This window comes from Mesocricetus auratus, unplaced genomic scaffold (assembly GCF_017639785.1).
Source record: "Mesocricetus auratus isolate SY011 unplaced genomic scaffold, BCM_Maur_2.0 Super-Scaffold_100691, whole genome shotgun sequence".
Lineage (NCBI taxonomy): Eukaryota > Metazoa > Chordata > Mammalia > Rodentia > Cricetidae > Mesocricetus > Mesocricetus auratus.
This window is the reverse complement of record NW_024429267.1, coordinates 12,764,397-12,780,093: the sequence shown is the minus strand read 5'-3', so window position 1 is coordinate 12,780,093 and position 15,697 is coordinate 12,764,397. Positions and strand designations below refer to the sequence as shown.

Here is a 15,697-nt window from a genome sequence, read left to right as displayed (position 1 = left end):
TTAGAAAAAACAACCACCTACATACATCGTCAGCACTAGCAAGTGACACCAACTCACCAACACATATACACGCTTCCAAAATGTTTGAGACTGCTACTGTGTTATTCAGAATAATGACAAGAAAAAGTCTGTACATGGGGCCAGGGAGCAGGAGCGAGGAAAAGAGGCAGGGAAGCAGGAAGGGAAGGAGGATGGGGAGGACAGAGAGACAGAGATGGAAAGACACAGACGACAGACAGACAGTAGAAAGTCTACAGGGGCCAGTGATGTGACATACACATCTATCACTCTAGACTTAATTACACTGTATAAGGATGGGTGACTCCATGGTGATTCAACCCAGATATAGAAGACTGATGATGCAATGATTCCACCAATGGCCATGAGCACTTCTTAGGACATCCATCTCACTCAGTGAGTCTGGGTGTCTGTAAGATTCTCTGACTGCTGGGTATGATGGCACATACCTGTAACCCTAGCACTTGTGAGTCTGAGGCAGGAGGAGTAAGAGTTCAAGGTCAGCTAAAGACCCTGAAATGATAAAATAAAACAAGATGGGTAGTAGAAAGGACCTATAATAGGCTAAAGGGAATAACTTGTTCTGCCCTAGAAGCTAGGGACCTGCAGCTTCCCTGACAGAATACATGTACTGAAGGCCCTTTGGTTTCACCCTTTCTGGACCTACCAGTGGCAATGTAACTGGGGTTTCCAAGGAACATCATGCATGGAAAGCCATCATCTCTCCTTTGCATTGTAACAGTGTGACCTCCTGCCCTCATCACCCTGCATCAGAAGCCCCTGCACTCCTCTAGTTCTCTTAAATACAAACACCAGTGTACACACACACACACACGAACGCACGCACGCACGCACGCACGCATGCACACTTTCCCACCACCATTCTGCAACACACTACATCACCGGCAGTATCCCACACTTATATCCCATTCTCATACTCCTGGAATGCAGTGTTACGTGTAGAACTACAGGCTTCAGTTAAGAGAGCTGCATTTAAAGATGAGACAATAACAAAAATATAAGGCCCAGCCCAGCCAACAGGAACAGAAGGGGCAGACTTCACGACAAGGGTAGATGCTAATAGAAATGTTTACTTTAGAGCTGAAGGCTAGTGGCTCAGTGGTTAAGAGAATAGCCTGTTCTTGAAGATGACCCAAGTTTGATTTCCAGCACCTACATCAGGTGGCTCACAAACACCTGTGACTCCAGCTCCAGGGGTCCAACACCTCTGGCCTCCATGGATGCACGCACACACACACACACACACACACACACACACACACACACACACAGAGAGAGAGAGAGAGAGAGAGAGAGGAGGAGAGGGGGAGAGGGAGAGAGAACATACTCACAGGGACACACAGGCACATGATTAAAAATAAGTATTTTTAAAAGAAAAAAGTAATATGCACTTTAATGTGTCAAAGGGTTTTATATGAAGTGTCGTGAAGATTCCCAGTTACTTTCCACGAAGTGAACACAACACCCTTTCTTATTTATTTATTTATTTGCTTGCTTGCTTTATAGACTTTGCTGCTTTCAAACTCACAGAGATCTGCTCATCTCTACCTCCAGAGCATTGGGATTAAAGGCATGCACTGCCACACTCAGCCACACTTTCCTCTGTACTCTAATTTTAGGTACCAACCTTTGGCTTCTTAAGTCCTACAAAGCAAACTAAAAGGCCTATTAATTTTTTGAGTCAGATTAGATTCTTATGAAGGGTGTAGAACTTACCACTCTCTTTTCTCTGAAATCAATGCCCACTGTGGTGATGAATTTGGAGTTGAATTTCCCATCTGTATACTGGTAAAGCACACTGGTCTTCCCCACTCCAGAGTCTCCCAAGGCCAAAAACTTGATGAGGTAATCATAATCCCCATCCGACATGATGAAGGACTCTGTGCTTCACCTGTGAGACACAAATAAATGGAGTTAATTAGCAAAGCCCACCAGAAATACTAGAATTAGCAAAGTCCACCAGAAATACTAGAATTAGTGTGCTGGGACGGCTCCGTGGACAGAGTTCAGATACACAAGGCTGATGACCTGAGTTAACCCATGTCAAGGTAGGACAGAGTCAAATCCACAGGGTCGTCTTCTGACTGACACACGCAAGCCATAGCGCGTGTGTGCATACACACACACAGACACACACACACACTAATTTTTTAACGATTTACTTATTTTTATTTTGTGTGCATTGACGTTTTGCCTGCACATAAGTGTGTGTGAGGGCATTGGATCCCCTGGAACAGGAGTTACAAGCACTTGTAAGCTGCCATGTGATGCTGGGAATTGAATTCAGGTCTTCTGGAGCGCAGCAGCGAGTGCTCTTAACTGCTGAGCTATTGTTCCAGCCCACATACTAATTTTTTAATTAAAAAAGAAAATATCAGAGTTTTCCACTATTAAAGTGGAAGTATTTTGTTCTGTAAGTACTTCCATTTGTTTGCTTGCTTTGTTTGGGGGTTTGTCTGTCCGGGATTTTTATTTGCTAATTTTTGAGGCAGGGTCTCAGGTAGCTCAGGTTGTCCTAGACCTCCTGATCTTCTTGCCTCTGCCTCCCAAGTGCCTGGATTAAAGACAGGATGCACCACCATGCCTGGCGCTCATCAAGTGCTTCTATGTGACACCCTGTGTCTAGGGGTCTGTGAGGGAGGGAAATACAGTGTCCACTGTCCCTGAGAACCTAATAACTATTGGATGAGATGCTGACGAAATAGCAAATAAATAACAGCTTAGTGCTTTTTAAAAAAATTTTGTTGGATATTTGCACCACAAGGGTGCAGTGCCCATGGAGGCCAGGAGAGGGCATTGGGTCCCCTGGAATTGAAGTTACAGAGGGTTGTGAGCCACCAGGTTGGTGCTGGGAATTAAACCCAGGTCCTCTACAAGTGCAGTCAGTGCTCTTAACTGTTGAGCCATCTCTCAGCTGAGCAGCTTATTTTAACTTAACATACATGCTGTGGAACTACAGAGAAGAGAACTCCAAGTGACAATGACAGTAAGACGGCTAATTGCAAACATGGTAGACCACATAAAACAAAAACTGGCAACAATAAAAGGGACAGCTGGGTGTGGTAGCGCGTACCTGCAATCCCAGCATTCCAGAAGCAAGGGCAGGAGGATTGCCTATGAGTCTGAGGGCTGACCTGGTCTATACAGTGAGCTCTCAGCCAACCAGGACTATATAGTGAAACTGTCTTAAAAAATAGGACAAAGAGAAAGACATAAATGGGAAAAGGGAAATGTAGGAAGGAGAGAGAATGAAGCAAGGTGCTGCAGGCCTGTAACCCCAGTACGTGCAAGGGGGTGCAGGCCTGTAACCCCAGTATGTGCAAGGGGGTGCAGGACTGTAACCCCAGTATGGGCAAGGGGGTACAGGAATGTAACCCCAGTACGTGCAAGAGGGTGCAGGAGGATCCTGAGTTTGAGGCCAACCTGAGTTGAGATTGTGTTTCAAAGAAAAAATGTGCAGATGGAGACAGATGGGACAAGGAATGAATGGTGACTCCCAGAGCTCAGAGGTCACAGCCCTCTTCTCAGTGCTAGATCCTAGCTGCTCCCTCTTTTCACTTGGGGTTTAAACACTTTGGTTTGTCTTACTCATTTTCATGTTAGGGCACACCTACAATTCCCAGGAGGTGGCTCAGTTCATAAAACACTTAACTGTGCAAGCATGAGGATCTGAGTTCAGATTCCCTGATACCCATATGACAAGCCAGGCACATGTCCTTAACCCAATGACAGAGGTGTAGGGATAGGCAAATACGGCCAGCCAACCTAGCCAATTGGTGAGCTCTGGATTTGGTGGGTACCCTGTCTCTAAAGGTAGAGTGAAGAGGGTTGGAGAGAGATACCTGACACCAACCTCTGGCTTCCACATGCACACGTATACACATGGATGCATGCATGAACACACGTATGTGTGTGTGCGCGCGCGCGCACACACACACACACACACACACACATGCTCGAAACAAGATATGACTAACTCACAAGTCAAATCTGTCTGATGGCTTCTGTATACTTGGTCATTGTTTCCTACTTATTGGTCAGACTTCCTAGCTGCTACACACACTCAGGAAGTGGGTTCCATAGTGGAGTAGAAATCATAACCCCAACGCTAACTCCACCTCCACCTGGGTTTTCTAACAGGAAGTGCTCAAAATTCTTCAAGATCAACTGAAACAACTCATCTTCACCAACCACAGTGGCTTGTCTCCTTTGCTGTGCTATTCATTATCTATTTTACCTCCTCAACAGATGCAAATGCACCATGCCTGTCCAAAGAGAAACATGTCTCATCATGTTGGGGGAATGGGAAGTTAGATACTTTTGATCCCAGCAGGATCAAAGGGAAGCAGAGGTGGGCAGATTTCTGTGAGTTCAAGCCAGCTTGGTCTACACAGAGTTCCAGGCCAGCCAGAACTATACAGTCAGTCAGTAGTCAGTCAGTCTCTCTGTCTCTGTCTCTCTGTCTCTTTCTGTGTCTCTGTCTCTGTCTCTCTCTCTTTCTCTCTCTTTCCCTCTCTTTCTCTCTCTTTCCCTCTCTTTCTCTCTCTCTCTCTCTCTCTCTCTCTCTCTCTCTCTCACACCCACACCCACACCCACTTCTAGGAAAGTCCTGTGCATTCTCATGGCAAATGCTAACAAACTCTCTTGATAATCAGAACAATGACCTTGTGTCCCACTCACATGACACCTCTGGACACCTCTTCCTGCCCATGAGAGGCAGTGTTCCCCATCTGTCTGCACATCAGGCACCTGCCCTCATACTCTCCTGTTTACTGGATACTGGGCTCTAACACTAGGTGCTTCCTGTGGGGCTATTAGCATAGATTCATAGAATTAATAAACCTCAGGCAAGGACCTTCATTCATCTTCAAGTCACCACCTCTCCCGCCCCTGCCTCTACGTGGATGATGGGAATTGAATTCAGGTCCTATGGAAGAGCAGCCAGTGCTCTTATCCACTAAGCCATCTCTCCACGTGGATGATGGGAATTGAATTCAGGTCCTATGGAAGAGCAGCCAGTGCTCTTATCCACTAAGCCATCTCTCCACGTGGATGATGGGAATTGAACTCAGGGCCTCTGGAAGAGCAGCCAGTGCTCTTATCCACTGAGCCATCTCTCCACGTGGATGATGGGAATTGAACTCAGGTCCTCTGGAAGAGCAGCCAGTGCTCTTATCCACTAAGCCATCTCTCCACGTGGATGATGGGAATTGAACTCAGGGCCTCTGGAAGAGCAGCCAGTGCTCTTATCCACTGAGCCATCTCTCCAAGTGGATGATGGGAATTGAACTCAGGGCCTCTGGAAGAGCAGCCAGTGCTCTTATCCACTGAGCCATCTCTCCAAGTGGATGATGGGAATTGAACTCAGGGCCTCTGGAAGAGCAGCCAGTGCTCTTATCCACTGAGCCATCTCTCCACGTGGATGATGGGAATTGAACTCAGGTCCTCTGGAAGAGCAGCCAGTGCTCTTATCCACTGAGCCATCTCTCCACGTGGATGATGGGAATTGAACTCAGGTCCTCTGGAAGAGCAGCCAGTGCTCTTATCCACTAAGCCATCTCTCCACGTGGATGATGGGAATTGAACTCAGGGCCTCTGGAAGAGCAGCCAGTGCTCTTATCCACTGAGCCATCTCTCCAAGTGGATGATGGGAATTGAACTCAGGGCCTCTGGAAGAGCAGCCAGTGCTCTTATCCACTGAGCCATCTCTCCAAGTGGATGATGGGAATTGAACTCAGGTCCTCTGGAAGAGCAGCCAGTGCTCTTATCCACTGAGCCATCTCTCCACGTGGATGATGGGAATTGAACTCAAGACCTCTGGAAGAGCAGCCAGTGCTCTTAACCTCTGAGCCGTCTCCCCAGCCCCAGCTATCTCGCCAGCCCCCAGTCAGATTACTTTTACTGATGATGTCACCCTTTTTTGTTGCTTTGTTTTTCCAGACAGGGTTTCTCTGTATACTCCTAAGTATTCTGGAACTAACTATGTACACCAGACTATCCTCAAATTCATAGATCTGCCCTTCTCTGCCCCCTGGGATTAAAGGCATGTGCTACAACACTGTTTGTGTTTTGTTTGTTTTAGTTTTATTTTATTTTTATTTATTTAGTTTTGGTTTTTGTTTTTGTTTTTTGAGACAGCATTTCTCTGTGTGTAGCTCTGGCTATCCTGGAACTCACTCTGTAGACCAGGCTGGCCTCAAACTCACGGAGTTCCACCTGCCTCTGTGCCACCACTGCTCTACAGAGCAAGTTCCAGGAGAGGCTCCAAAGCCACAGAGAAACCTTGTCTGAGAGAGAGACAGAGACAGAGAGAGAGAGAGAGAGAGAGAGAGAGAGAGAGAGAGAGAGAGATATGATGATGATGATGATGATGATACACCACCTCACATGCCTGCTCTGAGATCCTAATGAGATGCTGTCTGTGGAGTTCCCAGCACAATGCTCAGCCTATACTAAGCCACCAGAAGCTTTGGGCAGGGGTGGGAAGGGAGGGTGTGCTTCTGTAAATTGTAAGAGGTAGACTGGACTTGTCATGCAAATTCAGATCCTCAGAGCCAGCTGGTCAGCCATGAGTTCCATGGCTTGTCTAATCCATGAGTTCCAGAGTCAGAGAGACCCCGTCTCAAAATAAATAAATAAATAAATAAATAAGGTGGAGAGTGATGAAGGAAGACACCTGATGCCAACTCTGGTTTTCACATGTGCACACATGTATTTACACATACAGTTCTGCAAGACTAATTGACTAAATCTCCCTCAATGTAGGCAGTCGGAATGTTGCACATCCACAGCTGTCTTAGCTATTTTTCTATTACTATGATAATCACCATGACCGAAAGACTTGGGGAGGAAAGGGTGTATTTGGATTTACAGCTTACAGTCCTGCATGAAAGGAAACCAAGGGAGGAACTCAAGGTAGAACCCTGAAGGCAAGAACGGAGGCAGAGACCATGGAGTATTGCCTATTGCCTTGGCCTCCACGGCTTGCTCAGTGGGCCTTTTTGCACACCCCCAAGACCACCAGCCCAGGGTAACATGGTCACAGTGAGCTGGGCCCTAGAAAATTCACCACAGGCTCACCCACAGGTCAATCTGGTGGAGTAATTTTCTCAGTGGAGGTTCCCCCTTCCCAGATGACTGGAGCTTGTGTCCGGTTGACAAAAGCTAACCAGCACATTAGCCAGATTATCTCAGGCTGTGTAGTCCCTTTACTAGCTGGTGGACACTCCATGATCTGTCGGTGACTATCAGAACTGGGAAATGCCCAGAAACTCATCTACATTAAAAAGATTAATTAAATAAGGAAGCGAAGGATCTGCTGCGGTCACATACCGAAGTCCCTGTCTCCTGGAGGAAGTACTGTTTCAGTGCCTCCACCCGTGTCAAAAGCTCCCGGTGGCTCCTGCTCAGCTGCCTTCTCTCTCCTCCTTACACAAATATTTTTCAAAGTGCTCCCCACCCTCCTTCTCGCTAGACTAACAATAGAAAGCAAGGAACACCCGTTTCCTCAGCACCAACCACATGTGAGATAAGTGCCTACGAGGCAAAGAGCTTCCTTATTTCAAAAAGGAGGAAAAGAAGGCGGGGCTTGGTGGTACAAGCCTGGAATCCCAGCTACTCCAGAAGCTCCGGCAGGAGGAAGACAGAAAGGACAAGGCCAGCCTGGGCAATCCAGTGACACCTCGCCTCTAAAGGAACAGTAAAAAGGACCCTGAGAATACGGGCCAGTGTTAGAGCACTGGCCTAGCAGTCTGGGGCCCTGGGTTTAATTCCTAGTACCCAAACTAACAAAAACACAACAAAACCTCTAAACATTGTTTTCCAGAGAGTGAAAAAGGAACAGCCCACCTTTATTCTGCTGTTGTGATAACACCCTGACAACAGGCAATTTAGGGGAATGGGAGGGTTTTTTACTGTTTTCTAATTTTTGAGATTATAAATAATTACACCATTTCTCCCTTTCCTCCCTCCAAATCCTCCCACAAACCCCTCCTTGATCCCTTTTTCATTAAACATTGCACACACACACACACACACACACACATTTCAGCTCATGCTTCCAGATGGCAGCCCATCATTTCGGGAAATGACACTGGCAGGAGCGGGAAGCAGCTGGTCAGACCATATCCACAGTCAAGAGCAGAGAGGTTGAACGCATTCACGTATGCTTGGTGGGCAGCTCTCTTCCTCCACTCTCCTTCAGGGCAGGGCTCAAACCCAGGGAATGATCCAACCATCTACCAGTTCAGGTGATCAAGACAATTCTGCAGCCTGGCTCATAGGCCACCCTGATGTACATGAATCCCTTGCTGAGACTCTCTGCCCTAGTGACTCTAGGTTGTGTCAAGTGGGCGGGTAAAGCCAACCATCCTAACAACCCTACTAAGCTCACAGATGTGACTCACAGATTGAGGGAACTCACAGGATGATTTCAGCAAAGTGATTGATTCACGTGTCCAACCATTTCGACTCATTAGCAGTACAGAGGTTTGTTTGTTTCTATTTATTTGGGGGGGGAGGTGAGGCATGTGTAGAGGTCAGAGGAAAACTATGCAGAAGTTAGTTCTTTCCTTCCACCATCTGGGTTCATTCAAGACATCATGCTTGACAGCAGTACCTGTACCCAGTAAGCCATCTTACCTATCCTAGCAATAAGTGCAGGTTTGTCACGGTTGTTTAGAGAGGGTCCCACCGTGTGACCCTGGCTGGCACAGATTTCACTACATATCCCAGTGTGGCCCCAAACTCACAGACCTTCCTGTTCTATCTTCTGGAGGCTAGAATTAAAGATAAGGACCACTGTGTCCTAAAACCTATTTTTATTGTTAATTCAGTCTGCACTTGAATTTTCAGAAAGACACTTAGGGTCAGGGGGGAAAAGAACCAGCTTGAAGAAAACTTAAGTGCTGTTAGTTCCAAAGTCCACTAAGCATTTCTAAAATTGCCATCCCTTAGCAGTGGGCCCCAAAGGCCCGGAAGTGGTGACATGAGCTGCCGAGCCACAGGGAAGCACAGGCGATTAGACCTTTCCTGAGTTCACGACTCAAAGGGAATGCTAGCTTTTTATCCCAGTGTGGACCATTGATTCACTTACTCAAGAGGCAACATCTAGACTTACTGCCGAGGCCTCTTTGAGGATCAGAATATATGCTTCTTCCCAGGGATTTAGGAAATTTACCAAAACGCTGGGTGTGTAGTACTTACAGTTTCAGACCAGAGCCTCTGGCTTTACACACAGTCTAACGGGAGGGAGGACACCACCTTCCGTGTGTAGAACACAGGCGTGGCTGATTGGCTTCCTGAGTAATATCTTAAATAATGTGGAGGGAGCCCCACAATGCACACAGCCATGTGTCACTGTCATGGAACGCCAGCCCACAGCTGAGCATGCCTCTAAATGACACCTTGAAGCTAGGCTGTCTCCAAGAATTTGATAAAAATGAAGTGTGCCAAGTCCACTCCCAGTGGGTGGCTGCTTTCTGTGGGGACAAGGGAGACGTGAAGAACAGGACCTGGAGCCAGGATCTTCTACAGGGTGACAAACACCACACCCTCCTGGGTAAAGGGAGCAATGAAGTGTCTGAGAGTGGATGAACTCAGTCAGGGCTGCTCATGGCTCCAGGCAGGTCAGGGCTTGGGCCCCACCTCACATCTGTAAGCCTGGCGCTTTCCACTCAATTGAGAGGATGACACTAAGAAATGACATTCCTCAAAGATACGAGAGAAAACATTCTCCAAGCATGGAAACAGAGGAGCAACCTAAGCCACCTGGAAGATGGACTACCTGCAAGCCCATCTGCTGCTCACAGGCTCTGAAGCTACAGAATGTGGGGCCATCAGTTATGCCAGAGACCACTGAACGCCTGGGCCTGCTGCTCAAGGTAGAACTGTTCCATACTGCGCCTCTGCTACAGCAACCAGGGTTGATTAAACCATAGAGCAGAGGACACTGAAGGACCGGACGGTGGAAAGAGGATCTCTAACATCCCACAACACAAATGCCTTTCAGAAGCCCGGGTGGGGATTCTGTGCAGACTCGTCCTCTCAGGACATGGACTTGTGTGATGCAGCTCCGACTCACACAGCTACATGCACCAAAGATGGCCAACAACCAGGGAAATGCGCCAGAGCGAGCTGCGAGCCCTTCACTCTGTGACCGGACAACGGTGCTCTCTTGTTCCAGGAAAAATATGAATTATATGTCTATTCATATAATGAAAGCAGTTATGCAAACAACCCCGAGTTGTCAGTATAACTGAGTTGACTGTTTAAGAAAGAGAATGTGTGCTCTTCATTTTCTCATCCATAGAGAAATTGGGTCCTGGGTATTTGACACCCTGCTTTCTGCACCCATTCATCTACATACCAAGGTGTTATTTTCACTGGGTTTATAAAGGAGTGGTGTTTCCAGTACTCTGTAATCAATCTGGCTTCTTTAACGTAAAGTACAAAGCACAATTTTCTGTGCTGAGTGCTGTATGCAGGACTCCTACCCCATCACCCCACCCTGAAGGACAAATTGGCTTGGCACAGAGATGCTCACAAAGGCTGCTCTGGTCGACCAAATACAGCTTCGTTCCCCGCTTGAGTCCCTCATGCCCTAATCAACCATATCAAACAGAGCTGTTCTGTATCCATGGCAACGTGCTCTTTAGGTCCAGGTGGCTTCCTACAGCACTCAACATTTCCAGCTGGTTTTCATTTGCAGAGTCACACGTGTCCACCACACACGTTGCACTATAATACTAAACTCCATACCATGGGTTTATCTTGCAATCTTTTTCATCTTTTGGATCTCTTTTTTTGTTTTGTTTTTCGAAACAGGGTTTCTCTGTGGCTTTGGAGGCTGTCCTGGAACTAGCTCTTGTAGACCAGGCTGGTCTCAAACTCACAGAGATCCACCTTCCTCTGCCTCCCGAGTGCTGGACTAAAGGCGTGCGCCACCACCGCCCAGCATCATCTTTTGGATCTCTTGTCCCATGCTTCCAGATTTTCTTTCCCAAACCTGTCACCGTCAGTCAACCAACATGTGCTTGCTGTACAAGCGTCTGCATTTGTGAGCCTTCTCAATGAGTTCCCACAAAAATGGGTCCCTCGTTTGGGTTCACCATGACATCTGCCTGCCTTTGTTTCCCACTTGCTGGGATTAAAGGTGTGCGTCACCACTAGGCTCAACCCAGTTCTATAAAAAAAGAAAATAAAACCTAGTACAATAGGCTCAGAAAAATCAATCTATTATCTGATGTTTAAACACCACTGAAACAGAATTCTTTTTTAAAAATATTATTAGGTTTTAAAAAATAGTATTAGGTTCTCAATCATTACCTGAAAACATTCTAAGTAATGCCATTAAAAACAACTCTCAGGCTGGAGAGATGGCTCTTGTAGAAGACCCAGGTTTGGTTTCCTGCATCACATGGGTGAAAAGAAAAGTGGGAAAATGGCTCACAACCATCTGTCACTCCAGTTTCAGAGGGTCTGACACCCTTTTCTGGCTTCTAAGGGCACCAGTCATGCATGTGATGCCCATGTGCATACATGCAAGAAAAACATTCATAAAACAGATAAAATTTTTTAAAAACCCTAGCTTTGATATATAGGGCATGGTGGAGCACATCTTAATCACAGCACTCAGGAGATTCCAGGCCAGCCTGGTCTACTGACCCAGTTCCAGGCCACACTAAGATGCAAAGTGAGATCCTGTGTCAAAAACAAAACAGGCAGCTCTGATAAAGATGGCCACTACCTCACAAAGCCAGTAACAAGATACTTAGTATCCAGAGGTGTGACTGGGAAGACAGGATTTCCTTTCTCAGTGGCACAGATGAGATATTGGAATTCCAAGCCTCTGTCATTAGGGACCACTAAGTCTATCTTCAAAGTTTTTCTCTCTACTGATAAGTTTACAACACATATTTAACTACCCCCAAATAGCATAGTCTTTAATAGATGAATCCAAAGGAATGAAAATAAACTTACCTAGAGGACAGGGTCTGATCAAATACGGCAGACTCTCCTTGTTCTACCTTTCCTATGTAGCTGTGGGTTCTTAGAATTGACTGTTTGCATGTCTATCAGCATCTGTTTACAGAACAGGCGTGCCTTGAGCTCACTCATGCACTGAGCACCACCACCCAGTCCTTTTCCATCGGCTGTGATACCCTAGCTTGCTGTTATTGTCGGTTTCTAATTCTACTGTGTTGTAATCAGTAAATATGGCCTGCACGACACCAAATTTGGAGGGATTTGAGAGATTTTTGTACTTCGTTTTGTTTGCGGTGTATCCCAGGTAAGCACTTGTGACAGTTTCCATGAGAATGGCCCCCACAGGCTCATGTTCAAGTGTGTGGTTCCCAGTTGTTGGACTGTTTAGGAAGGATTAGGGGGTGTCGTCTTGTTGGAAGGGGTGTATCACTGAGAGTGGGCTCTGAGGTTTCAAAAGGCCTCTCCAGGCGGAGTCTCAGGCCCTCTATCTGCAACTTGTGGATCAGATGTCAGGGTCCTCTGCAAAAGCAGCCAGTGCTCTTAACCACTGAGCCAGCTCTCCAGTCTTGGGAAGGTAGGCCTTCAAAGGGTCATATTATAGAACTTCTCAAACACATCTGTTTCAAGTTGAATAATGTTTCCTCAAAATTTCACATGAAAATGCAAACTTGCAGTATCTCAGGATATAACCTTTTTCGAAGATAGAACTCTTAATGGAGGGAGCCAGGTGTTAAACAAGATTAGGAGGGTGGGCCCGAAGTCAGTACCATTGTCTTTATGAGAAAGGGAAGTCTTGGTTGGTGAGATGGCTTGCTACCTCAGACTTGAGGACCTGAGTGCCACCCCAAAACTCATATTAAAAAGTGGACATGGGAGAAGACAGCTGTAATCCCAGCATTGTGGAAGCATGGTTGAGGTGACCCTGGGTTTGCAAGTCAGCCAGCCTTGCCCAACTAGAGACCTTGTCTCAGTACATAAGGTAAAAGCTAGGCAGTGGTGGCATACACCTTAAATCCCAGCACTCAGGAGGAGGAGGCAGGTGGATCTCTGTGAGTTTGAAGCCTTAGAACAGCCAAGGCTGCATAGAGAAACCTGATCTCAAACAGACAACAACAACAACAAAAACCCCAACAAAACCAGGGCAAAAGTCATAGAGGTCGACCTCTGGCCTCCACACACAAGGATGGGGACCCGTACACACAGGAATCTGGTCCCCAACCTGCACAGAGGAAAGACAACAGACAACATGGAAAAGCACTGGGAGAGGACAGGAATGGAGAGAGGACAGGAATGGAGAGAGGACAGGAATGGAGGCTCCCTTGACACATGCAGGAGGACCCAGTCCTGCCAACACCCTGATCTTGAATGATAGACATTCACAAGTCGGAGTGCCACCTACACCAAACTGCCCCAAAGTGGAAAGATTGATGGAAGAAAACCATTCCCTTTACTCAGAGCTTCCTCCCAAGCTCTGAAATACGGGCCTGCTCTTTCAAACCTAACAAAATGAACCTTTTCGGTGCCTGGAAATTGGCACAGCAGGTCTCTGAAACCACTGAAAGAAAAAACAAGAACAGATGCAAATCATACCTGAGACAGGAGAGGAAAATCTGATGTGTTTTTCTAAACCTTTAGTCTGCAGTTGCCAAGGCACCAACAACTGACAACTTGTGATCACACCTCCTCGTCTACAAGGTCACTTTTTGTCTAATGTTACAACAAAGAGAAATGGTAAAAGCTGAATAACCTACTTAGGAAAGTTTTTCCAAAGAATCTTTTGAAAAACAGTCTATTCTACCCGATTTTCAGATCCAGCCTCTCCACAGAAAGCCACAATCCGGCTAATGAGTCTCAGCTGCTCGTCATATGGCTGGGAGAAGCAGTCAAGTGATTCCCTGGGGTCAATCCACCAGGCTCTCACACAGAGCACGCAGACTTCTTAACTGTGCCAGGCTTTGGGAGCAGCACTTCTGCTCTTACTCCCCTACATCAGGAAAGCACACTTGCTTTCTTTTTTCATTTGTTTGTTGAGATAGGATTTCTCTGTGTAGGTTTTGGAGCCTTGTCCTAGAACTCGCTCTGTAGACCAGGCTGGCCTTGAACTCACAGAGATCTGCCTGCCTCTGCCTCCTGAGTGCTGGGATTAAAGGTGTGTGCTACCAACACCTGGCCACATTTGCTTTCTTACTGCAGTTTCTTTACAAATGCAATGCTTGATCCAAACAGACAGCATGGAAGAACACACTCAAGTGACCAGCCAGAGGGATGGAGCTAGATGGAACTCCACCTGAAGGCCCACTGATAAAACATTCTCCAGGGGGGGTCCACCCAGACACCCACTAGCACCCCAAAGTCAGCATGTTCTGCCCTCAGCATGCCTACCTTGCTCTCTGCTGCTCCAGGCCTGCCTTTCCCCTCCTGCAGTCTTCAGTAACTACAGGTCCTCAGTGGCTCCTCCCTCTCTTCCTCCCATTGGCCACATCTTCCCTACTCTCATCCCCATTAAAAAAAAAAAAAAGCTATTTCTGTTCTGGATGATTGTGATCAACACTTATTTGGTATTCTGGCTGCAAATGTGGTCACACCTCCAATCCATGCCCTTCAGAGTATACTTGTTATTTCCACAAGACAAAGGAGAGATCAGGACTTTCCTCCATCAAACCCATCCAAGGAGGTTGGAGAGAAAATTGCAGAGGTTGGGAGCTGCCATGTGGGTTCTGGGAATTGAATTGAATCTAGGTCCTCTTCAAGAATAGTATGTGCTCTTACACATAAAATCAAAACAAATAAATTATTTTAAATTTTATTTAGTTACATATGTCTTATTGTCTTTATGTGCGACACTGTGTTCAGGCATCTGAGGAGGTGTTAGAGCTCCTAGAACTGGAATCACAGGTGGTTTTGAGTGTCCCAGTACAAAATGAACCCAGGTTCTCTCCAAGAGCAGCAAGTGCTCTTAACCACTGATCCATCTCTCCGAGAGCCCCATAAATAAATAATGCCATATACATTAACAAAACGAAGGACAAACACAACAAGATCATCAAGGTATTTGACAAAAACACTTAAGGGACTAGAGAGATGGCTCAGTGGTTAAGAGCACTGGCTGCTCTTCCAAAGGACCTGGGTTCAGTTCCCAGCATCCACATGGCAGCTCACCCTGTCTGTAACTCCAGTTCCAAGGGATCAGATACCCTCAGGCAAGAACACCAATGCACAGGAAATAAAAATAAATAAATCATTTTAAAAAAGATATTTGACAGAGATCAACCTTTTCATGACAAAAGCTCTCAACAATTAGGTATAGGGGAATTCCCCTCACCACAGCCCAGGACACAGGTGACGAAGTCACAGCCTGCATCGTTCTCACTACTGAGCTGCTGTAAGCCTTCCTCAAAATCAAGGCCAAGAAAGATGCTCACACTCACCACTGCCCTTCAACACAGTCCTGAAGGTCATATCTGGAGCAACCAGACACACGAGAGCAGCAAGAGCACCCCAGTAAGAAATTGAGGGGCTGAGGATGGAGCTCAAAATGGAGTGCTCTCCCTGAGTTTGAGCCCCAGTACTGAAAGTAACAATAAGTTAAATAATATCTCTTGCTAAAGATTACACACATGCACATACATACACATGTACAGGCATGCTCATGCATAAGGACACTCGAATGCAC

General features: G+C 46.5%; 1 protein-coding gene across 4 annotated transcripts in view; it reads right to left on the bottom strand.

The window, feature by feature from the left end:
* Rab27a (RAB27A, member RAS oncogene family) overlaps positions 1 to 15,697 on the bottom strand; it is a 51,224-nt gene that overhangs the window by 19,197 nt on the left and 16,330 nt on the right. Inside the window, exons 1-2 of one of the 4 annotated variants that reach the window (XM_040739939.1) lie at positions 14,407 to 14,467; positions 1,756 to 1,930 (exon numbers count right to left, since the gene is read on the bottom strand). In XM_040739939.1, the coding sequence (XP_040595873.1) occupies positions 1,756 to 1,908 (153 nt within the window). In that variant the 5' untranslated portion in view covers positions 1,909 to 1,930; positions 14,407 to 14,467. Of the gene's footprint in view, positions 1 to 1,755; positions 1,931 to 7,371; positions 7,477 to 12,018; positions 12,079 to 14,406; positions 14,468 to 15,697 lie in introns of those variants that run through there. The other 3 variants (XM_040739938.1, XM_040739937.1, XM_005073736.4) reach the window with 3 other exon arrangements.